Genomic DNA, 22955 nt, shown 5'->3' with positions numbered 1-22955 from the left:
TGCCATAATACAAATTCTAACACTCTATTCAGTAGGATCATCAGCTGTGTGTCCACCTGACTTCTGCACAACACAACTGATGGTCCCAGCCCCATTTATAAGGCAAGAAATCCCACTTATTAACCTGACAGGGCACAACCTGTGAAGTGAAAACCATTTCAGGTGACGACCTCTTGAAACTCATCAAGAGAATGAAGAGTGTGTGCAAAGTAGTAATCACAGGAAAAGGTTGCTACTTTGAAGAAACTAGAATATAAGACATATTTTCAGTTGTTTCACAATTTTTTGTTTAGTATATATTTCCACATGTGTTTTGATGCCTTCAGTGTGAATCTACAATGTCAATAGTCATGAAAATAAAGGAAACTCATTGAATGAGTAGGTGTGTCCAAACTTTTGGTCTGTACCGTATATATATATAAGCTGGTAGCTCTTGAATTGCTAAAGAATAAAGCTGTATTTCTCTCAGCCCACTGGCTGCAATGTTGACACCTTGAGATGCCATGAGACCTAAACTCTGAACATCATGGCATGGAGTCATCCCAGTTTTCCATGACTGGCATATAACCATTCATTTTAGATTTTAAACTGGTTCTATTGATCCTGTGTCCAGACAGAGGGATAATCAGTAGCCTACCACCATGACCTGTTTGTTCTGAAGATCCTGCAGCTTCCACTTCTCTTCCTAACATGGCACCTCCTCATCCTGATTCTCATACTGACAGGAGGAACCACAGAGCTCTGTTAGGTTAAAGCTCATCTTCTGAAGTTGGGATATTTTTCCTCCAACAGGTTCCAGAGGAATCACCTCTGTTACGGAGTGAAGGTTTCTTCAAACAAGACGGAGGCTCGTAATGTCTTTTACTGAACCTTTCTGTTCAGTTTTTATTGAAGAGGAAAACGGTGACAGCTGATAACGGAAACAGCTGTTCGTAACCTACCAACCCAAATGTCAACAAAAGCAAGATAGTGAAAAAATGGTGACAAACTCAAAACCTTCTGCGATGCACCGCTGCTCTAGCAAAGCACGAACAGTTCAGAAACGATATGAAATTGGGAAAACAAATGTATTCATTAACTGATTAAGTGTTTTAGATTATTCTTGAAAAACTTATCAGTCACGGCTAATTAGTGAGCGCAGTCGCAGCTGCACAGTGAACCCATTCATTTTTAACAGCAGACAGCCGCTCTCCTCTCTTGCAGGTACTGCGTACCCCCGCTAAATCTTTTAGGGGTACGCAGTACCCTGCTGTACCCCTTTACTTTCACCCCTGGGTAGAGGTACATGGGAAACTGCTGGAAGACCAATTTCTATATTCATTTTCATTTCTATTGTCTATGTTGTTTGTCTCTTTTTATCTTTTTATCTGTATGCCTCTCTCACAATCATGTATGTACACTCCTGATCAAAATCTTAAGACCAGTCAAAAAATTGCAAGAATTTGCATTTTGCACTATTGGATCTTAAGAAAGTTCTAAGTCGAGCTTCACAATGTTAAAGAAAAAAATCAGTCCAAGAGACAAGAACTTTTGAGCAGGGAATTTTCTGAAAACTGCATTTACACTCAAACATGATTTTTTCAGCTGATCAAAAGTTTAAGACCATAGTCTTTAAAAGCCAAAAACTGCAAAAATCTGGATTCTATGTCATTTTCTGTCAAGCCTTTACACTGTCAAGGCCTTGTGATAGAAAATTTAGTTTTTATTCTTATTTCTTTCTTGATGGAACTGATGATACTTTTTACCATTTATTTACTGATTATATCTGCTGTATTTTGTATTTCTGCAAGATGTGTTTTTCCATTAAATAAGTTTGCAGATAATGTTTAGATGTTTCCGCAGCCGTGAGACCTGAAGACATCTTGGGTAAAATGCTTGATCTGATAATTGTCTTAAAGGACTGATGTATGGAATGTAGTTTGTACCCTGTTTAACCTGACCCCATGAACTGACAAAGAATTGTTAGAAGTTCCTCCTGAAATCCTTATCAGCTCCATCCTGCCATAAAATCATCTCCTCCAAGAGGTGAGAGATGGTTCATGAGGAGGGGGTCAGGGTGTCTCTGTGGCCATCTGGCAGTAGAGATAACATCAGACTTTGGGAGGGTCTTTGTCTTGCTGTGACTATATAACGATGTGATGTGTGTTGTTCATGGCTCTTCTCCTAACAGCGCTCAGTGAGACAGGTCTTCGAATGCTTTTGCCTTCGAATATTATTGAAACAGATTCTCATTCCTTCATAAAATTTCAACAGCCTCCTGATGGCCAAAGCAAAAAAGCTCACCGACTTTGAACGTGGTAGGATTGTTGAGCTGCATAAGCAAGGCCTCTCATAAGGTGCCATAACTACTGAGGTTCGACGCAGTAAGACACTCATTTTGCATTTTTTAAATGATCCTGAGGGTTATGGAACAAAGTCAAGTGGTAGACCCAAAAAACTTTCACCAGCTCTGAGCCGCAGGATCCGATTGACTGTCCGTCAAGACACGGGACAATCCTCTACCCAAATTAAGGCCATTGCTGGTGCTGACTGCAGCCCAATAACCATCAGACGGCATCTGCGAGAGAAGGGCTTCAGAAACAAAAAACGTCTTTAAAGGCCACGTCTTCTTCAACGCCACAAAATTGCCCGTTTAGACTTTGCAAGGGTGCACCAAACATGGGACATTGAAAGGTGGAAGAAAGTTGTCCTCTCTGATGAGAAAAAATTTAACCTTGATGGTCCTGATGGCTTCCAACGTTGCTGGCATGCAAGAAGATCCCACCTGAGATATTTTCTACACGGCACAGTGGTGGGGGCCCCATCATGATTTGGGGTGCGTTTTCCTTCAATGGAACAATGGAGCTTCACGTTGTTCAGGGGCGTCAATCAGCAGCTGGCTATGTGGAGATGTTGCAGCGGGCATCCCTCATGACTGAGGGCCCTCGTCTGTGTGATAATGATTGGGTTTTTCAACAGGACAATGCTGCAGTTCACAATGTCCGCCTGACAAAGGAATTCTTCCAGGAGAATAACATCGCTCTTTTGGACCATCCTGCATGTTCCCCGGATCTAAACCCAATTGAGAACATTTGGGGATGGATGGCATGGGAAGTTTACAAAAATGGACATCAGTTCCAGACAGTGGATGCCCTTCGTGAAGCCATCTTCAACACTTGGAGCAACGTTCCCACTAGCCTCCTGGAAACACTGGCATCAAGCCTAAACGATTGTTTGAAGTCATCAACAAGAATGGTGGAGCTACTCATTACCAAGTCCTTTTTTTTGACACTTTGATTTCTGTTTTGGAGGGTTTTCAGGTTTTTTTGAGCTATGGTCTTAAACTTTTGATCAGCTGAAAAAATTATGTTTGAGTGTAAATGCAGTTTTCAATTAATTTCCCGCTGAAAAGTTTTTGTCTGTTACGCTGATTTCTTCTTTTAACATTGTGAAGTTCTACTTAGAACCTTCAATAGTGCAAAATGCAAATTCTTGGAATTTTTTACTGGTATTAAGATTTTGATCAGGAGTGTATTTCATTACCAACTCAGTCTTCATATACAGCCAAGCCAAGTGGTCCCCTCACACAGTCCAATGGGTCTGCTATAAAGCTAGCTAGAGAGTGAGCTGAAGTACAGGAGAGACCACCGAGGGACACAGAATAGGCTCACGATGTGATCTGGCACCATTAAGACAGGCTGATGGAATAAAAACACTTACCTTTTGGTTCCCACTCTGTGGTTTGGAGCGATGTCGATGGTGTCGGTGGCGGAGTCATGTCGAACAGCCAGACCCAGGTCAGCAATGCAGCAGGTCCCATTCTTCTTCACCAGGATGTTCTTGGACTTTAGGTCTCTGTGAGCGATAGCTGGTTTTCCTGCACATACAGTTAGAACGTCAACAAACAGTTGCCAACAAGTTGTGGTCACCACAAGAATCAATCTAGGTTTTAAATACGGCACTGGGTTAGTCAAAGATTATTTTAACAGAGCCTTCTGAAACTGGAGGATTAAAATCAGTGAGAAACTTGAATTCCCACAGCAATTTTAGAGATTAAATCAATTAAAAATAAAATATGTTCTTATTAATTGATGTTTGAACTCCATTGTGAAGCTGTGTGTAGCGGCTCACCTTGTGTCCCTACGATCTCCATGTGAAGGTGGGCCAGGCCGCTTGCGGTGGACAGCGACAGCTTGATCATGCCCTCCACAGTGACCGTGTAGCGGTTCAGGTAGTCAAACAGGGAGCCGTGTTCATGGTAGTCTGACACCAGCCACAGCTGAGTCCAGGTTCCGTTATCTGCCCACACACACAAAACCACCATCCACAGGATGGACTAGACTAGAGCACCTCCCTACCCCCTCTTCACTGCGAGAGGTGCTGTTCTAATTGGAGATATCAAGATGAGCTGATAATCCCACACTAATGTATAGAGAAGGTGGGTCTTCATTGTTTATTGTGCAAGTTCTTAAACTTTAATCATTTTCATCTTCACTCATCGTCTTGCTAAACATTCATTTGACCGAGTTGCTGGTATAGTTTTCTCACAGAGGGTGCTGAGACCTTGGCTCACCTTTGTTATCGGCAGCGATAAAGCCCAGGATGTTCTCGTGGCGCAACATGACGGTCTGGTAGATCTCAGCTTCACGGAACCAGGAGCGCTCTTCTCTGGAGGAGAAGATCTTCACCGCCACCTCCTCACCACGCCACTTACCCCTCCACACCTCACCAAAACGTCCTTTCCCAATGCTCTCCTGCAGGATGATAGTTCTGGCGATGGTCCTCTGGACCAGAAGAGGCAGGCCTGCAAGGAAAACCCACAAAACACAGGAGAGGCTCACAAAGCTGAAAGGCTCTGTTCCTGTTGGACTCAGCATCTTCTTTTCTGAGCTGCCGGATACAGAAAAGAAAGAAAAAACATCCAAGTGTTTGTCTTCTTACATCGAGACTGATCCTTTCTACTGTTGCTGTGTGCATGCACAACAGCAATGCTATTTATGTAGAAATCTATAAATGAATGAAAACTACCAAGTACTTCACAGCTCCACCTCTTGAAATTAAACATGACATTCTTCTTTCACATGAACATGTACCACTGAAAGTAAAACCTTGTTTTTATTGTGATTTCCTTTATTTAACCAGGTAAAACCCCAGTGAGATCCAGATCTCATTTTCAATAGGGGCCTGGGCAGAAACCTGCAACACCACAACAAACTGGATACACAAAAGTAAAACGAATTAAAAACAATGACATTGAATCAGGTTGAATGTTTATAAAACTGCTAGAAAAAGAAATAAGATCCAAAATGTTTAGTTCATTCCATCCAGTAGGTGTCATGAAGTGATATTATTGGTGGTAAGGAAGACGCTCGTAGGCCCAGGCAGACATTTAGAAGGCGTTTAATGAATAAATCCAAAATAACCATAATCAGCAACACAAGGAGCATAGAGGAAACAAGACGTGTAGCGACAGACAGACATACCATAGACAAGGACCTGACAAGGAACAAAGACAACAGGTGGACTTAAATACACAGGGAGGATAATCAGGGAACTAGACACACCTGGGAAGCAATCAACAGGGAAGACAGGACAGGAACAGAACTAAACACAGAAAACCTCAAAATAACTACACAGAAAAACACGGATCACAACAATAACTCCCCCCCTTCCCCAAGGGTGGCTACCAGACACCCAAAACAACAAAAATAAGAGTCCAAAAAAAAAAAACAAGGCAGCTCACAATTGAGTGACTCCATATTTATTTCCCTGTGCTTGGTCAATAAAAGTATCATTCACTGACTTTCACAATGTTTTCTCTTCATTTCTTTGAGTTTGGAATGACCTTATTATTGTATCATGTTTTTGAACTGAGTTTGTTTTACAGCATGAAATGTCTGAATGAGTACTTAGAAATGTCTGAATGAGTACTTAGAATCACCAAGACTGGTGATTCCATACTTTTTGCCAGGGGTTGTATTAATAGATAAATATGTTCAACAGTCTTTCCTATGTATGCATTTTCATATGGTAAATCTAAACATGGCTTGTGTTATGATTTTATCAGAATGGGATGGCGACTTGGCAGCCATTCTCCTGCTGGTTCATCTCTTGCCTCCAACCGCCAAAGGGAGGAAACATGTAAAAATTTGTGCAACTGAGGCAGCTGATCGTGTTGTGAAGTTTATGAAGGTATGTTTTTGACATGAATTGTGCTTCACTTAAAGTAAATTGAGCTCAGTTTTATAAACTGTATAATGTAAAGTTATTATTTGGTGCTATTTGTATTATGAATTTATAGCTATTTTTGGGGTGAGTGGGAGGGATCAAGGTTAATTTTATGACAAAACTGGTTATGGGAACATAATGGTACAAAGAATTGTATGAGCTCATTAGAAGCGATCTTTTCACTTAAGCTCACAACAGTTTCATTGCAAGTCACATCCCCTTTGTAGCATGTTCACAGCTAAAGAAAGGTGGAAAGTGTTCTTAATTTGTTGCTTGAGAGAGACTAAAACCATTATTTCTAATGTGCCGTCTCTCAATATTAGGTGGGGACAAGCATGGTGACAATCCTTGGCAAAGTTGGATCTGCACAGCCCTTCCTCCTCTGAGTTGGAGAAAAGAGCAGTATTCAGAAGTTCTACACTAGCGGTTCTCAACGTGGGCGGTACCGCCCCCCAGGGGGCGTTCAGAGGATGGCAGAGGGCGCTGGGGGTCATTTTTACAAAAGGGGGGAGCTGGGATGCCTTTGGGGGGCGTTTGGTCGAAGGTAAACTTTACACCTTAAATGCACAACAATGCCAGTTTAGACCTTGAGCAACTTGGCAAAACTGTATTGTGTAACATTAAATCATGCTTGGTTGCAACTGTATTGATGGCAGCTCTTCTTCTATTCAGTGTTTGTTAGCTTCTGTTAGCTTCTTGGCGCAGCTCCGTTCTCCTGCTACTGGTAGCTAAAATCATGATACCCTCACTGTGTATCCCTCTGAAAAATGAACCCATTTAAATAAAGAAATCCCTCCATGGGTGATACCACGATAGAGAGCGTTCATTTTATAGCATTAACACGGTGCTGTAAGTGGTCTGGTATGAAACGGGGGTGATAGAACAACACAGCACTTTTAAATTTCAATAATCAGAATGCAGAAATTGTTTCCGTTGTTTTAAAAGGTTTATGTCAGTCTGCCTTTTCCCCATTGATATGCTTCCCGACCGCCCTGCACCATAGGGGCTTAAAACAACAAAAAAAAACACGTTCACATTGCACAAAACTCAAACAGGAGAAGCGGGACATAAAACGGAGCGACGAACTAGATGGGAATTATGGCATAAAAACAGAGAATCCGACGCTGAACAGTGAAAAAAATTCAACATATGATGCGAAACACATCATGTGTTGATTAGGCGGCGCAGCAGGTGATGAGATTACTGATGGCGAGCGTCAATAAACAATAAAATAAATCTAGCCACAGGAAAGAAACTAAAGTGGACATAAAAGGTAAAATAATATTGTTGAAATGCCATGGGTTTGTTGAGACCACATCTAGTACTGAGAATAAATATATCTTACAGACCACGAGGCTGATGACTCCATGACACTTTCAATTTGACTCCTTAGGATTTGATTAAGAACCAGATTTGTTCTTTGTAATTTCTGTCCAGTAAAACTATTAATCTATAAATCAATAAACAGGTCTATATGAAGATATAATCCATGTTTTTGTCTCATATTTGTATGGCATTAAAGGACCTGGAACTTTTGTTTTTCCACTGAAAGCTCTGGTTTGCACAATAAATGCCATGTGGGTGAAGTTTTATGGATGATACTCTGATGTCCCATTCTCCTGAAGGCAGCACAGAGCTGCACCACCAGAAACTGACAAACACTGAAGAGAAGAAGAGCTCAGTATTGTTGAATATTAACAGTGTCTGGTGTTAATTTAACAAAAAAACGGGTGTCAATCTTTTAACACTTTGAAAAGAGTTACTTTAACCCCAGCTGACTTAAGACACATACTGTATACACACTGTTGGTGTTAAAATTAACACTGTGGATGTTAATTCAGCACTGGCATTTTTACTCTGTAGGTTTGCACCATCACTATTGCATGCTTGACATAACTGACTTTCTAAAACTTTCTTGACTCAGTTTGAACACGGATACAGTCTTTGATTAGCTCACCTTTTACTTATTCTGACATTGTTTTCACAAAAACTGTGAGCTACAGAACTAGACATGCCATCTTGCTTCCTCTCTGTTTTACTAACAAAGTTGCTCTGCCACATAAAGCATCACATTGCTTTGATGATCTAAGCTAATGAGAGAAGTTCCAGATGCTGTCAGACCAGTTCTTTAGCATCTGAGTTCTTTAATCTACCACCTGTAAGGACTGGGCTGCCTAAAAATGAGCAGTCTCTCTGTGTGGTTTCACGTTCTTGTATTTTATTTATTCAATGATTAAATAAATATATATTTTTAATCAAATAATAATATATACTGCTGTGTACACAGAGCATTACAAAAACAAACAACGCCTCTCAGAGGGGCTCCAGTTCTATCGTACATATATAGTATAGAGCCGTTCAGAAGAATCGGATCATTCGTGAAAGTCACTTCACTATATTGCAGCCTTTGGTCACAGTGTCGTCACACGTCAGTCAACACCTCTGCACAATAAGCGCAGTAAGTGACAGCATTTTTTCAATCACAAATGCAACATATCTGTCCCTGTAGCTTTGGTAACATCTTTTCACATAGCTTACCTTTCTTTGAGCTTATTTTCAAAGTGACACTAAGTTGGACTTAGTCCCAACCATCTCTGAAAGTGAAGCGCTGCTGAATTCAAATGTCGTTCTTTCTTATGATTTATGTAGGGAAATTTATTACCAATTTATTACCAATGATCTGCTCCCGCTCCGAGACAAACTCTGCACATGTCTTGGAGCGCCGCGTGCAAGTTAAAGGGGGAGGTGATGGGTGGCAGTGGTAACAAAAACACGTAATTAGTAAGTCACGTTATTGCTTGGATTTGAATCCGTATGTTTTGCATTAACTGAAAACAAGGATGTTGACAAATAAACCAGACAATATCAGTGATTAAGTGATACAGTTGTGGTACAGTTGTGGTCTTGAAATAAAATCCAGAGTCCAGTCTTGTGTCAGTCCTAGACACAAGTCTCAGTCTTGTGTCCTAGACTGACACAAGACTGAGAACAAACGCAGTCAAGTCCGAGTCGAAACCATCAAAAAGTGGTTTCAAGACCGGTCTCGATTACTATAACACTTACAGCATGGAGGAAATCTAGCCTGAATGACTGCATGAAAAATGTCAAAATACAAGTGAAACATGGAACTGATCAGCAGCTATAAACGAGCCAACGAATAGTTAGATATCAGTGAAATCTTTTCTATAATGGGTTGGTGATCGCGCTATCTCTGATTGGCTTAGAGTGCAATATGAGTATTCTTGTTGAACCTCAGGGAGATGTTCCGTGTTCAGAGGGTTAATTTCTGAAGGACTTGTTGCACTACTGCAACCTCAGGTTTTTTTCAGCCACATAATTAAGAAACTAGGTCAAGTTTGTGACTAACTTGATGGGACTCAGGAGCCCTGTTCCAGACAGATTCCAAATTAAGTCAGCAGATAATAATCACACATAATGAACACAAGGCCCAGCGCTGCAACATAAAACCTGTGGTTTTTTTCCCACTCTGAGGCTTCAGGAGAGGCAGGAAGAGGACTTAATTCCAAACAGTGAGGACATCAGCAGTTATCCTAAACTGCCCTGCATTGGGTATTTGTTATGGACTGGTGCCATATTAATAAATGAAAAGCAAAAAGCTTTCTGCTCCTCAAATTGAAAAAACGCGCTGGGTTTTTACTTTAGAACGGCCAAGTCTCTGTTATTTCTCTGTCAATTTGATACAGTAGGGGTTTCCACACTAACCATATCTGTGTCCTCTGTCACTTTTATCAGCAGTTAAAACTGTTTAATCCGTTAACATGTGGTAATCTGTTTTTCCGTGCCGCCTTTAAACGCAACATGAGCGCTACGACGCTAGGTTTACACCTGTGCGGCAGCGAAGGAGACCTGCTGAGTTGCACAGGTGTGTTAGAATCATGGAAGCAAACCAGCAAAACGCAAAGAACTTTTCACAGTTTTCCCCCCAAACTAACAGACTGTTTAGTAAAGCTGCTTGATGTAGGTAAAGTTAGCTAAAAGATGACTAGCTAGAAAAAGTTTGGGAACCACTGATGTAAGGGAAATGACGTGAAAGAAGCACAAAGTTTCCAACCTAATAATAAAGAAACATTGATCTAAAAACATTTGTACTTTCAGTTCTACTCTTTTGTGGAAATTAACGCAAATATTCTATGAAAACATAAAAAACTGCTAAAAAACAGCATTTTTATTGTATCTTTGTTTAAAAACATTAATAGGTTCTTGATCAATTTAGCCAGCATTATTAAGGAGTAAGGAGATCAAGGTTTCAAGAGAGATGGAAAAAAAGAAAAGAGAATCCCAAAGCCCTGCAGGAGAAACTGTTTGGTTTGATGAAACCAAATATGACGATCCCCCCCTCAAAAACACATCGTTCAACCACACAGCTATTTGTAGGGGGGGGGGAGTAGAAAATGTTTTGAAACTACTGGGGGGTCGCAGGACAAAAAGTTTGGGAACTACTGGCATACAAGTATCTACTTCTTGCTTGTTGCTCCTTGGTCAGTGTTCATAGTTGAGCGTCAGGGCATTGCCTCAATTGCTATGTTTAATGGTGCAGACAGTGGTTTCTGACATGAGCAACATGGGTAAACACCCAGGGCGTTATCTTTTTAGGGATGGCACAAGACCACCGCAGACAAAACTCTTTGTTCTGCTTTGCACAGAGATGGAAGCAATGCAGAACAAAGAGTTTGTTAAATTTAATATTTGTTAAATTTATTAAGTATTTAATATCTATGTGTTCTTATGGGAAAGTGGATCTTTCAGATCAATTTGAGAAGTAATTTTGATGATATTTTACATTTTATTGTGTCATGTAGCGCGGGACGCTGGTCTTGGTCTTGACTCGGTCTCGACTTCCCTCGGTCTTGGTCTTGACTTGGTCTCGGACCCTAAAAGTCTTGGTCTTGTCTCAGTCTCGATACACTCTGGTCTTGGTCTTGTCTTGGTCTCGGGATAGGTGGTCTTGAACACAACACTGGTGTCAGAGTCTGGTCCGCATTGCCGGCAGTAAGTCGGGCTCGTTTCCGGTGAGAGTTGGACTCCGCCAAGGCTGCCCTTTGTCACCGATTCTGTTCATTACTTTTATGGACAGAATTTCTAGGCGCAGCCGAGGTGTTGAGGGGATCCGTTTTGGTGGCCTTAGGATCGCATCTCTGCTTTTTGCGGATGATGTGGTCCTGTTGGCTTCATCGGAACGTGACCTGCAGCTCTCACTGGAGCGGCTCACGGCCGAGTGTGAAGCGGCCAGGATGAGGCTCAGTGCCTCCAAATCCAGGGAGAACACTCTACCCTTTTCCGGTCTTGAGCCGGAAAAGGGTAGAGTGCCTTCTCTGGGTCAGGGGGGTCGTCCTGCCTCAAGTGGAGGAGTTTAAGTATCTGGGGATCTTGTTCACAAATGAGGGAAGATGGGGGCGGGAGATCGATAGGCGGATTGGGGCAGCATCTGCCGTGAAGCGGGCGTTGTACCGGTACGTCGTGGTGAAGAGAGAGCTGAGCCAAAAAGCGAAGCTCTCGATTTACCGGTCGATCTATGTTCCCACCCTCATCTATGGTCATGAGCTTTGGGTCATGACCGAAAGAACGAGATCACGGGTACAAGCGGCCGAAATGGGTTTCCTCCGCAGGGTGGCTGGGTTCTCCCTTAGAGATAGGGTGAGAAGCTCGGTTATCCGGGAGGGACTCGGAGTAGAGCCGTTGCTCCTCCACGTCGAGAGGAGCCAGTTGAGGTGGCTCGGGCATCTGGTAAGGATGCCTCCTGGACGCCTCCCTGGTGAGGTGTTCCGGGCACGTCCCACCGGGAGGAGGCCTCGGGGAAGACCCAGGACATGCTGCAGGGATTATGTCTCTCGGCTGGCCTGGGAACGCCTTGGGATTCCCCTGGAGGAGCTGGAAGAAGTGGCTGGGGAGAGGGAAGTCTGGGCCTCCCTTCTGAAGCTGCTGCCCCCGCGACCCGACCCCAGATAAGCAGAAGAAAATGGATGGATGGATAGATGGATGAATTCAAAGCAGCCAGAGGGGAAGAGCTATTTGGCCACACCCATTTTTGAAAATAGCATTTCTTTTTCAAGGAAGGGAAATCTTATTATTTTGACTAATAAGAGGTCAAACTAATAAACAAAATGATACAAGGATTTCCCACAGTCGTTTGTGTTTAGTGCAAGGTCTTTGAGTATTTTAGCGATAGTTAAAAACTAAAATGTAAGTGCAGGTAAGTGAGCAGTACCTGATCCAGAGCCGGATGTGGTCATGTCATAGATGAGGTCTTTGAGCGTTGTTCCAACAGTGATGAAGGGGTGATCCATGGAGGGGTCCTCCTCATTGGGCACACGGTGGTGGAGGGCCCCCGCTCCGCCGGCACCCAGACCTCTTTGGTTGTGGCAGATGTAGAATGCCAGAATGAGCAGCAGACACAGCACACACACTGGGCATGCAATCACCGCAGCGAGGGCCACAGGGCCCAAAGACTGGGGTTTTTCTTCTTCTGCTACAACACACAAAGAAGAAAACAGAGGAATATGTCATGTGTTGGGCCCAGCAATGGCAGAACAAGAAAAACTGAAAAGCAACAGACAGGTCAAAACTCACAGCATTTAAGCTGTTTTTATGCACAGCTCCCTGAAGGGAGGAGTCACAGCAGGACTTCCTGTGACGTCACAGTAGAACAAAACTCTGTTCTAGGTTTTTGTCGTCACTAGAATCCCAGTCAGCAGTTGGATTTTTTATTTTTTTTTGGAAGTACTTCCACACAGCTGGACATATTCAGATCCAAGTGAGATCTATGAATCCAGTTATTAACATCACACATTGCAGCTGTTTGTGTGCCGCTTTTTTAGCAAGACTGCAGGGTTTCCTCCAGTATATTATAAGCCTGGCAGCCCGCCATGCTTTACTAGCCCCCCTGCCAGGCTAAGCGTTGCTTGTTTTTGTTCTTAGGAAAATAATAATAAAAATAAATAAATAAATAAATAATAAAATCGCTTAATTATTTGTTGGGTTTTTTTTGCCGGATTGCAAGTGTCTCTGTTGCTCTGATTGTTTCACTGGCGGAACAGATTTGTTCGAAAGTTATGTTTATAGACGATAGGTTTATAATTGATGCATTTACAGTCACACTGTTAGCGCGTGCGCTGCAAAAGCTGGATGTCTGAAGTTTAACTCAGCATGGATCACATGCTTCTCCTTTCACTCAAACTGGACACAGGCTGACCTGTAGAGATATTTACATGAACCCACTGTGTGGAATTATGTTTCTTTGGAGTAGCCTACTAAACATCAAAGTAGGAGTTTAAACCCCGCCGCATTAGCTCTGGTTGTGAACTGCAGGAATAACTTGTAGTCGTGCTTTCTGAGGTGCGTGATGAGCGAGCGGTGAGACTGATTTATCTTTGTAAACTAAGGATTCTGTACGCCCTGGACAGGTCGCCAGCCTGTCGCAGGGCAACACAGAGACACACAGGACAAACAACCATGCACACGCACCTAGGGAGAATTTAGAGAGACCAATTAACCAGACAGTCATGTTTTTGTACTGTGAGGAAACCGGAGTACCCGGAGGGAACCCACACATGCACAGGGAGAACATGCAAACTCCATGCAGAAAGACCGGGAATCGAACCCAGGACCTTCTTGCTGGATGGCAACAGCTCTACCAACTGCGCCACTGTGCAGCCCTTCCGAGTACCTCAATTATTAAAATTTCTTGAGGAAAATTGACCTCCTTTGAAGCTTTGTTAATTTATGTTTTATTATTTCAAGCACCATTTTCCGGCCAGGACATTATTTGCATTACGTGTAGCTCTGACTTCCGCCTCTGAGTTGTTGACAAAAGCTAAGTATTAGCGGCATAACGTCCAATTTTCAAGTTGATTGATGATAAAGCCCGGGTTTTTATCGTTTTTGGGGGGCCAATAATCATCCTTAAAATTACTGCTGTGATCCCTGGAGTACGGCAGCTTTTCTCTTCTGGGAGCTGCTGGTCCAAAGCGAACGGCGGGAAGAGCACTGCAGGAGTACGAGTAGTTGATAGTTACAGTGTAAGTGTAGCTTTACGGACGAGCCGCACAATAAATTTCATATTATCCCGGTCTCAACAAACGGGTGGCGGAAATCATCGTGGTGGTAAATGGCTGATAGATGAGTTTCTGAGTGTGACGAACGAAGGTGTCGTAAATATCCCGTATTGCTCCCCCCGTTCTCACGTTCGTTCCCTAGTCTACCGGTCCCGTCTCCCCCACACCCCTACCCACACATTAGGTTTATTCGTTTGTATTTCCACCCCCATCTTATGTACATTATACATAAACTGAAAGCTGGAGTATTGCTGGGTTTCAGACATGTGACCCGGATGACGTGCAAAATTCAAATGGAGGGCTGGAAGGGGATTTCTCCTGTTCAAAACAAAGCAAAATTGATCACATCGAGTACAATAATGCCCTAAACAAGCTGGAACAAACGATGCATCTCAAAAAAACATGCATATATTTAGGATACGATCCGTATTATCTCTGTAAAAAAAGACTTCTCTTATAATCTTCAGAATTTACCCGGTGTCGTGGCAATCTCCATAACTAACTACCTGGAGCTGCAGACCTCATATTATACGATGAGCCAGAAGAAAGTTTTCAAAAGCCTGGAGAATAAAATCATTTTGTTTCAAGTTGGGTCAAGCACTTAGGTTCAAAAGAAGCATTAAATGGCTGTCAACTTGTTTCTGCCGGGTGAGTAGTGAGTTGTGCTATTTTAAGTAATTAGTCTATGATAACGATGCTATCGCTAACAACAAACTAACCCATGTTATTTCTACGAGCTTGGATCTCCTGGTAAATAACTTATTTAGCTTCTATAAACCCAAATTCATGCTGGAGTTGTATGTTAATGTCGAGTCGTTGTAGAACGCTGGATTCAGGTCCAATGTAGGTCAACTATTCACACCAATCTACAGAAACCCCATGTTCGTGTCTGGCCACGAATATGGTTCATGGCCAGACACGAAGCATGTGGGGGAATAATCACAGCTCATTGTGACTGTATGGCTGGGTAGGTTATATTTAATTTATTTAGCTTTCTTCTACTTCTTTTCTTTTTTTTAGCATGAAAGTCCCACAGAATAAACATTATATTTTCTGTCTGTGACTCGGCACTGAGCTAACTGCTAACAACATTAGCACTCTGAGGACAACCACGCTAGGGCATAAAAATAATATAGCTTACCTTACATATGAATGGTTGGCTTTCTAAGTAACTGTCCAATAAAATATCTGGAAATATGATTTAAACTATGTGATCATTACTTGTTAGAAAGTGGCGCTGCAAACTCTGGCATTGTTAGTTTCTGCACCTCCTGTTTTTAGCTGTAGATTGTTGATCCACTTTTCTGCTCTTTTTTAAGTTTTTTAAAATTAACTCTCTTGTGACTAACTACCTTCGAAACATGAAAATAACGTTTATCTTTCTCTCTATTAGAACAGTTGGAGCAATCGTACAGGACACAGACTTTAGACATTTTGATGCTGGATCAACAGAAATAAATGGGCTGAATTTACTTCCTCCATGCGCATTTTGTGACGTTGGTGCTACGTCATCTGAAACCCAGCAACAGACATTTTTTATAAGCGCATTTGTGAGCTTGCCTCTTTATTATTAAATTGAATATAATTTCAGATCTTTGTATAGCTTTTCTTCAGGTTAACTTAGAAAATGACCTATTATTACAGGTTAGCTTTCTAAACTACAAAAAAATAACCTTTAGGGAAGCTCAAATATAAAAAATCGGACTGATATCTGATAGTAAGACTGGTGTTATGCCAGATTTACCAATATTTTATAAAAAAATTTATCCGATTACTCGATTAATCGTAAGAATAATCGATATATTACTAAAATATTTGTTTACAACAGCCCTAGTCAGTGGCGCAACTACACATTATACAGGTGGATGCGAAAACATAGATCCCACCCCACCCACCCCGAGGCGAAGGAACGCCAGGGTAAAGGAGCGACGCTCACTCGCAATGGTCCCAACACGGACCCCTGTGGGACCCCATAGCTGTTCTGTACCTTAATACACTTTGTTAAACATGAAATTAATACAAGATAATTTATTAAGCAATACATGATGTTGAAAGCTTTCTGGTAATCAATAAAGATAGCACCAACACCAACTGTATCCAAATTTGATTTCAGGTTTTCCACATCACCATTTCAATTGAGTGATGTTTTCTAATACATATGAACTATTACTGAAGTGCTTAGCATTAGTTTTGGTGAGCCAGATAAAGATGAAATCTCTTGGTATCAAGAGATTTCCTTCTTTGTGTTACATTCTTTAAGCTTAGTAAGTATTGTTGACATCTGTGGTGAGAGAGCCATCTTAAGACCGATACACTCAATGGTAAGTAAACATGCCTGTTCTATTAAACGACACTTTCTATTTCCCCCCACAAACACACACCCCTCTGTTCTAAATATATCATGGTCTGGCACATCCACTGGTGGGTATGGGTATGTCTGATAGCTAACCAGCTATCAGCTATCAGACAAACAGAGAACTTCAGACATGGACTTCCATAATAAATGATGGATCTGATCACACTTTATGATCAGTGACATACAGTGATCTGTATGTCACTGATCTGACATACAGATCAGTGAACCAGTGTCAGGATTTCTATGCAGGACTCTCTGGGACTCACCCACTTGAATTCTGTTAAAGTCTGCCTTTATAGTTTCATTTCTGTGATTGTGTGTCCTTGGCCCAGCTCTGTTTGAAGAGTCTCAGGTGAAAAATTTTCCATTTTTAAAGAGGTCACAGTCTGAGCTCTTTATGTTCTCAAAGCTGGTTTCACTGCAATAAATCCAAGGCAACCAGACATTCAGTCATTCTAACTCAGCCCTTTATTCAAACACATCTGTTTATTCTCAGATGAGTTTGGTCACATCGGCTGGATTACTTTTTTGTTGAAAAGTCTAGAAGCTGTACGTTAGCAGCTGTTGTGTGAGGTGTTGTTGTGGATACCTACGAAAGACTGTGAAATCCGGCTCCTTGTTGCAGTAGTCAGACGAGCAGCACATGGGGAAGATGCCAGTGTCCGTTCTGGAGTTCGGGGCGCAGACGAAGGGTCTGTCTCGAGGGATCAGTTCACTGTCATGTATGCACTGACGCTGTTCTGAGATCTGCTGGCTCCCCGACTTCTTAATGGCCACAAAGCAGACGCCATCTGTGGTGCAGCTGGAGTTGGCGCTGCAGCGGTCACAGTAACACTGGAGGGCTGCCGAGGGAACCAAGAGCAAGGTTACACCTAAAGTCTGTGCAGCATGGCACAGGAAACACATTCTACACAGCTTTTCTCTTTTTCAGCCACACAAACCAAAGGAAACCTGAGGAGAGGAAACGTATTGATCCAGTCAGGACTGGCAACACCTGAGGGAGCAGGGCAGCTGGAATATGGAAGAAAAAAAAAATCATAACATTTATTTATTTAATAGTGATTAATAAAATACAGTTGAAGTGAAGGAGGAGACGGTAAAACATTTTTAATACTCTGTTCATTTTTCTTCCAGACCTGGAAAATACTTCTAACCAGTTCCCTTCATTTCTGAGCTTAACAAGTCGGATCTTGTCACACTTTACATTCAGGCAAACTGACTTATCCTCCACATCCACACACGCAAGCGCGCTTGATAAGTTCCAAAGAAAACTACTGTTCAACAGGGCATTTTACACTGTGTCGTTTTTTAAAAAACTCAAACATTCTTTGCAAAACAAAAAATGTAGGGACACGCTAGTGTTTGTGGAAATAAACATTGATGCTAATCAGGGGCAGATCTAGAAAAAATATTTATGGGGTGGCATAGCGGTTCTCAACGTGGGCGGTACCGCCCCCCAGGGGGCGTTCAGAGGACAGCAGGGGGCGATGGCGGACATTTTTACAAAATGGGAGCGCTGGGATGCCTTTGGGGGGCGTTTGGTCGAAGGTAAACTTTACACCTTAAATGCACAACAATACCAGTTTAGACCGTGAGTAACTTGGTAAAACTGTATTGTGTAACATTAAATCATGCTTGGCTGCAACTGTATTAATGGCAGCTCTTCTTCTATTCAGTGTTTGTTAGCTTCTGTTAGCTTCTTTGCGCAGCTCCGTTCTCCTGCTACTGGTAGCTAAAATCAAGATACCCTCACTGTGTATCCCTCTGAAAATGAACCCATTTAAATAAAGAAATCCCTCCATGGGTGATACCACGATAGAGAGCGTTCATTTTATAGCGTTAACACTGGTGCTGTAAGTGGTACGGTATGAAACGGCGGTGATAGAACAACGGTACCGCAGCACTTTTAAATTTCAATAATCAGAATGCAGAAATTGTTTCCGTTGTTTTAAAAGGTTTATGTCAGTCTGCCTTTTCCCCATCGATACGCTTGCCGACCGCTGCGCACCATAGGGGCTTAAAAAAAAAGACGCGCACATTGCATAAAACTCTGAAACAGGAGAAGCGGGACATAAAACGGAGCGACGAATTAGATGTGAATTATGGCATAAAAACTGAACAGTGAAAAAAATCAACACATGATGTGAAACACATGACGATTAGGCGGCGCAGCAGGTGATGAGTGAAGATGACTGAGCGTCAATAAACGATAAAATAAATCAAGCAACAGGAAAGAAACTAAAGTGAACATAGCAATAAACCAAGAGAGGATAATACTAATCAAATAAAACTAAATGGAAATGAATGAAGAACAAAATGCAAGAATAAACTAAGAAACTAAAGTAAACACAGAGGAATAAACTGGTATGGCAAGACCTTTCGAGCAATAATTAATACAGAGACTGTATGGCAAGAATAAACAGACACTATTTCCACATAAAAGGTAAAATAATATTGTTGAAGTGCCATGGGTTTGTTGAGACCACATCTAATACTGAGAATAAATATATCTTACAGACCATAACAGTAAATAACTGATTGCTTATTTATCTTTTTGATTAGATTTGATATATTTATTTCTTCAATATTATTTTTCATGTCAGTGTTAATGTCATGAGGCTGATGACTCCATGACACTTTCAATTTGACTCATTAGGATTTGATTAAGAACCAGATTTGTTCTTTGTCCAGTAAAACTATTAATCTATAAATCAATAGACAGGTTTATAAAAAGATATAATACATGTTTATGTCTCATATTTGTATGGCATTAAAATGATCTGGAACTTTTGTTTTTCCACTGAAAGTTCTGGTTTGCACAATAAATGCCATGTGGGTGAAGTTTTATGGATGACGCTCTGATGTCCCATTCTCCTGAAGGCAGCACAGAGCTGCACCACCAGAAACTGACGAACACTGAAGAGAAGAAGAGCTATGATTAATGTAGTTACAGTTCTATCCATGTTTTAATGTCGCAGAGCTCAGTCGTCTTGTAAATAGCTCAAAGTTTAAACTGGCATGTTGTACATCTTATATCTGGCCATTTTGTGCAATATTTAACAACTAGAAAATGGCACAAAATAAGAATATTTTTTCCACTCTTGATTGGCTGCTGTTAGGCCTACAAATTTTAACTTGAATGTTTATTGCATTTTTCGTAAACGCCTGTGAAAATAATTTTTATTCCCATGACTTTTTTGTTCACTGGGAAATTATTTTTGATGATAAATACAGAAACAAGCATAAAAATCAAAACACCTACAATAGTGATAGTAATATTAATGATAAAATAATGGTCAGTGCAAAGTAGCCTGCAAATTCTTTGGTGGGGGGTGGTGAAGAACCTGGATAAAGGCTAGGGGGGCGCTGGCCCAAAAAAGGTTGAGAAACACTGATCTAAAGCAAAGATGAATGGACTCAGAAATGCTCTGCCTCATAAGGAGGTGAAAGCTGAAATCATGCCACAGTGTTTGTATCCTGTGACTGTGTTCTTCACACCATGTGATGCCTGACCACTGACCAATGGTCATACGTAGAGGAGATAGCAGCAACAGCCATCTGGAGACAGAAACTTTGGATTTTCAGCATCTACAATTACCAAAATAAAAAGACTTAACCCTCCAACGACCAACCTGTCGGCGCCGACAGGATTCAGCTTGTGTAATTCCCATTACCGTAATTTCCGAACAGTTCAACATATGAAAAAAATTCCAAAAGTGCAGAAAAGCTGAGACATTGCGCTTTCAGGACATATATGATACATTACGGTAGCCACCCGGGAAAGTTGTGATATTAGCTTGACCAATAGAGCTTCGGAGAGTGACGTCACCGCTCTAGTCGGAGGGGTATCGGCGCCATCTTTGGTGTCCATAAACATTACCAGGGCTGAAAGTAGCTTTAAATTCTTGGGGGTACTATGACAAAAAAAAAAAAAATATATATATATATATATTAGAGATGTGCCGATCAGGTTTTTTCCTGCCGATACGATCACCCATGAGGGCTGATCACCGATACCGATCACCGATACCAATCACATAATTATTTTATTTTATTTTTTTTATCATAAACACTACCGGTTACATTATGTGGAAAAAGGAACCATGATTTCACCTTAATTTTGAAAAAAACTTGTTTTTAATAACTTTTTCCAAGAACTAAACAAAACAAGCATTCTGCAAATTGTACTGATATTGGTAATACTATCTTTAACAGACTGATAACATATGAAGGCTCTGAAGAGGCTAAATAATGCAAAGAGCCAAAATAAAACCTCTCAACATTGCCAAAAAAAAATTCAAGTATAAAACTTAACATTCAAAGGCAAATACAGGATCCATTACAATAAACAAACCTGAGTTACTGAATGAAAACTTCCTGTTAGCATGGCGGCTAGCTGATTACTGCTAGTTCTGAGTGGCTGTTTCTGACTGAGCGGAGTAATTATGCAGAGCAGGGAGGAGATCGATTTTTTTTTTTTAGAGATTATCTGTCTCATGTTAGGACAGCGAAAGTTTTAATACGTATGTAAAATGTATTTTTTTTAGGTTAGATGCTGCAGCTTCAAACAGAGGTTCGGTGTGAGAGTTCACCAGGTGGACTCTCACCTGGTAGTGAACGTGAGAGTCTCTAATATTTCACAGTGCTCCGTCTGTCAAATATTACTACCTATAGCGCGTAGCAGCGGTTCAACAGCGAGAGCAGAACCAGCGTCTTACATCGCAGCTCGAAGACTTAAATAATTTTGCGGGTAATTTTGCGGTCGTTTACCTTTCTGACCGTCATGCTAATCCGGGTGAGTGTTTGTAGCTGTGCGCTGCTTTACCTGCTGTCTGATCGTCTTTTTTTTTTTTTTTTTACTGCAGTGAGCCTTGATGTAGCCAAACTCCGTCAAGTAGCATTGTTTTTATGTCGTATTAGCTTCGTTGTGTTGATGCATTTTGACATGCTTCAATTTTCCGCCGCAACACGCAAACTTCCTCATTCACTCAGTGCGTTATAGTTCCACATCGCCTAGGATTTGTTGCTGCGCATTTGCGCAGAGTGAAGGAAAAAGGAGACCAGCTGCACAGGCAGGTTGCGAAATGAGATGCAGGTGATCGGTATCGGCAACAAGAGCCAATGATCGCCGATCACCGATCATGCACTTTTTCACGAAAATCGGCAGATTATGATCAGTGACCGATCGATCGGCACACCTCTAATATATATATATATATATATATATATATATATATATACACACACACACACACACACACACATCACATACATATACCTGCGTATCGATGCACAGTACCATTGCGGGGCTGATGCCCATCTTTAGTAGTCACTGGACGAGAGGTGGCATACATCCTGGACAGGTCGCCATATTTGTTCTTTCTTTAGGTGAACAATCTGGGTAGAGTAGCCAGAATTTTAACTCTTTCTTGGTAGCAATAATTGGAAACAGAGAGTTTCTCAGCAATGAGCACGGCAACTTAAGGGGAACAGATACAAAGGACTTTTTTGATACGCTTTTATTTTGAAATGATACATCAGATCTAGTTGCAACTTTATGATTTTTATATATATATATATATATATATATATATATATATATATATATATATATATATTAGATATTAGTTTTTATTTTGTATTAGTTTCTCAGCATATATTATTTTCTCTTTTCAAATGCAGCGGCTGGAAACCTATTTTGAGTAGCTCAAACATGGACCGGATGTGCGCTTTTATTGTGAAAGCAGCACGTAAATGGGTGTACCATAATGTCTTGAGCTACCGCGCACTTGTATATTGTGTGCTGAGCCGCCTGGACGCTGTGCCGGCTAGCTTTACCGCGGTAAATAACCGCACAAGCTAAAGTTATCATATGAATGCTGCACAACTATTGGCTAACCGTTAGCTCCATCTTGATTCCTGCATAATGGGGTATATGCCATAGACATAATATAAGAGTAGACCCCGCATTGGCTGCTCCGGCACAGGATATACGGCGGCCATCTTGGAGCGGTATACCCTCCTTCTTTGCTCAATTAAAACAGCAGAAGATGCCTCAGCACTGAGGAATATTGTTGTTCTGATCGATGGACTATTGATGTGAGGGCTCCACAAACAACATTTCACAAGTAAGAAATGTGTATATATTGTGATTAGAATATTGCTTTACTATATTTATGTCCACCGGCAAGATACCAGCTAATATTAGCTACAGTGCTTGGTGTAATACGGGTTCAGCCCCGCTATGAAGGCTAACTGAGATTCCGTAAATCTAAAAAAAATTATTCTCCAACATTGACTTAGATTATCTGATACAAGAG

At 41.4% G+C, this 22955-nt stretch overlaps 1 protein-coding gene across 1 annotated transcript in view; it reads right to left on the bottom strand.

The window, feature by feature from the left end:
- The window catches only part of tgfbr1b (transforming growth factor, beta receptor 1 b), a 63647-nt gene that overhangs the window by 24745 nt on the left and 15947 nt on the right, over positions 1 to 22955 (bottom strand). The window contains exons 2-6 of the mRNA XM_008438547.3: positions 17229 to 17477; positions 12434 to 12694; positions 4553 to 4783; positions 4111 to 4278; positions 3700 to 3856 (exon numbers count right to left, since the gene is read on the bottom strand). Coding sequence (XP_008436769.1) covers positions 3700 to 3856; positions 4111 to 4278; positions 4553 to 4783; positions 12434 to 12694; positions 17229 to 17477 — 1066 coding nt within the window. The remainder of the gene's footprint in view (positions 1 to 3699; positions 3857 to 4110; positions 4279 to 4552; positions 4784 to 12433; positions 12695 to 17228; positions 17478 to 22955) is intronic.

This window comes from Poecilia reticulata, chromosome 20 (assembly GCF_904066995.2).
Source record: "Poecilia reticulata chromosome 20, P_reticulata-male-v2, whole genome shotgun sequence".
NCBI lineage: Eukaryota > Metazoa > Chordata > Actinopteri > Cyprinodontiformes > Poeciliidae > Poecilia > Poecilia reticulata.
Note: the sequence above shows the minus strand (reverse complement) of the source record. Positions and strands in the feature narration are given on the sequence as shown.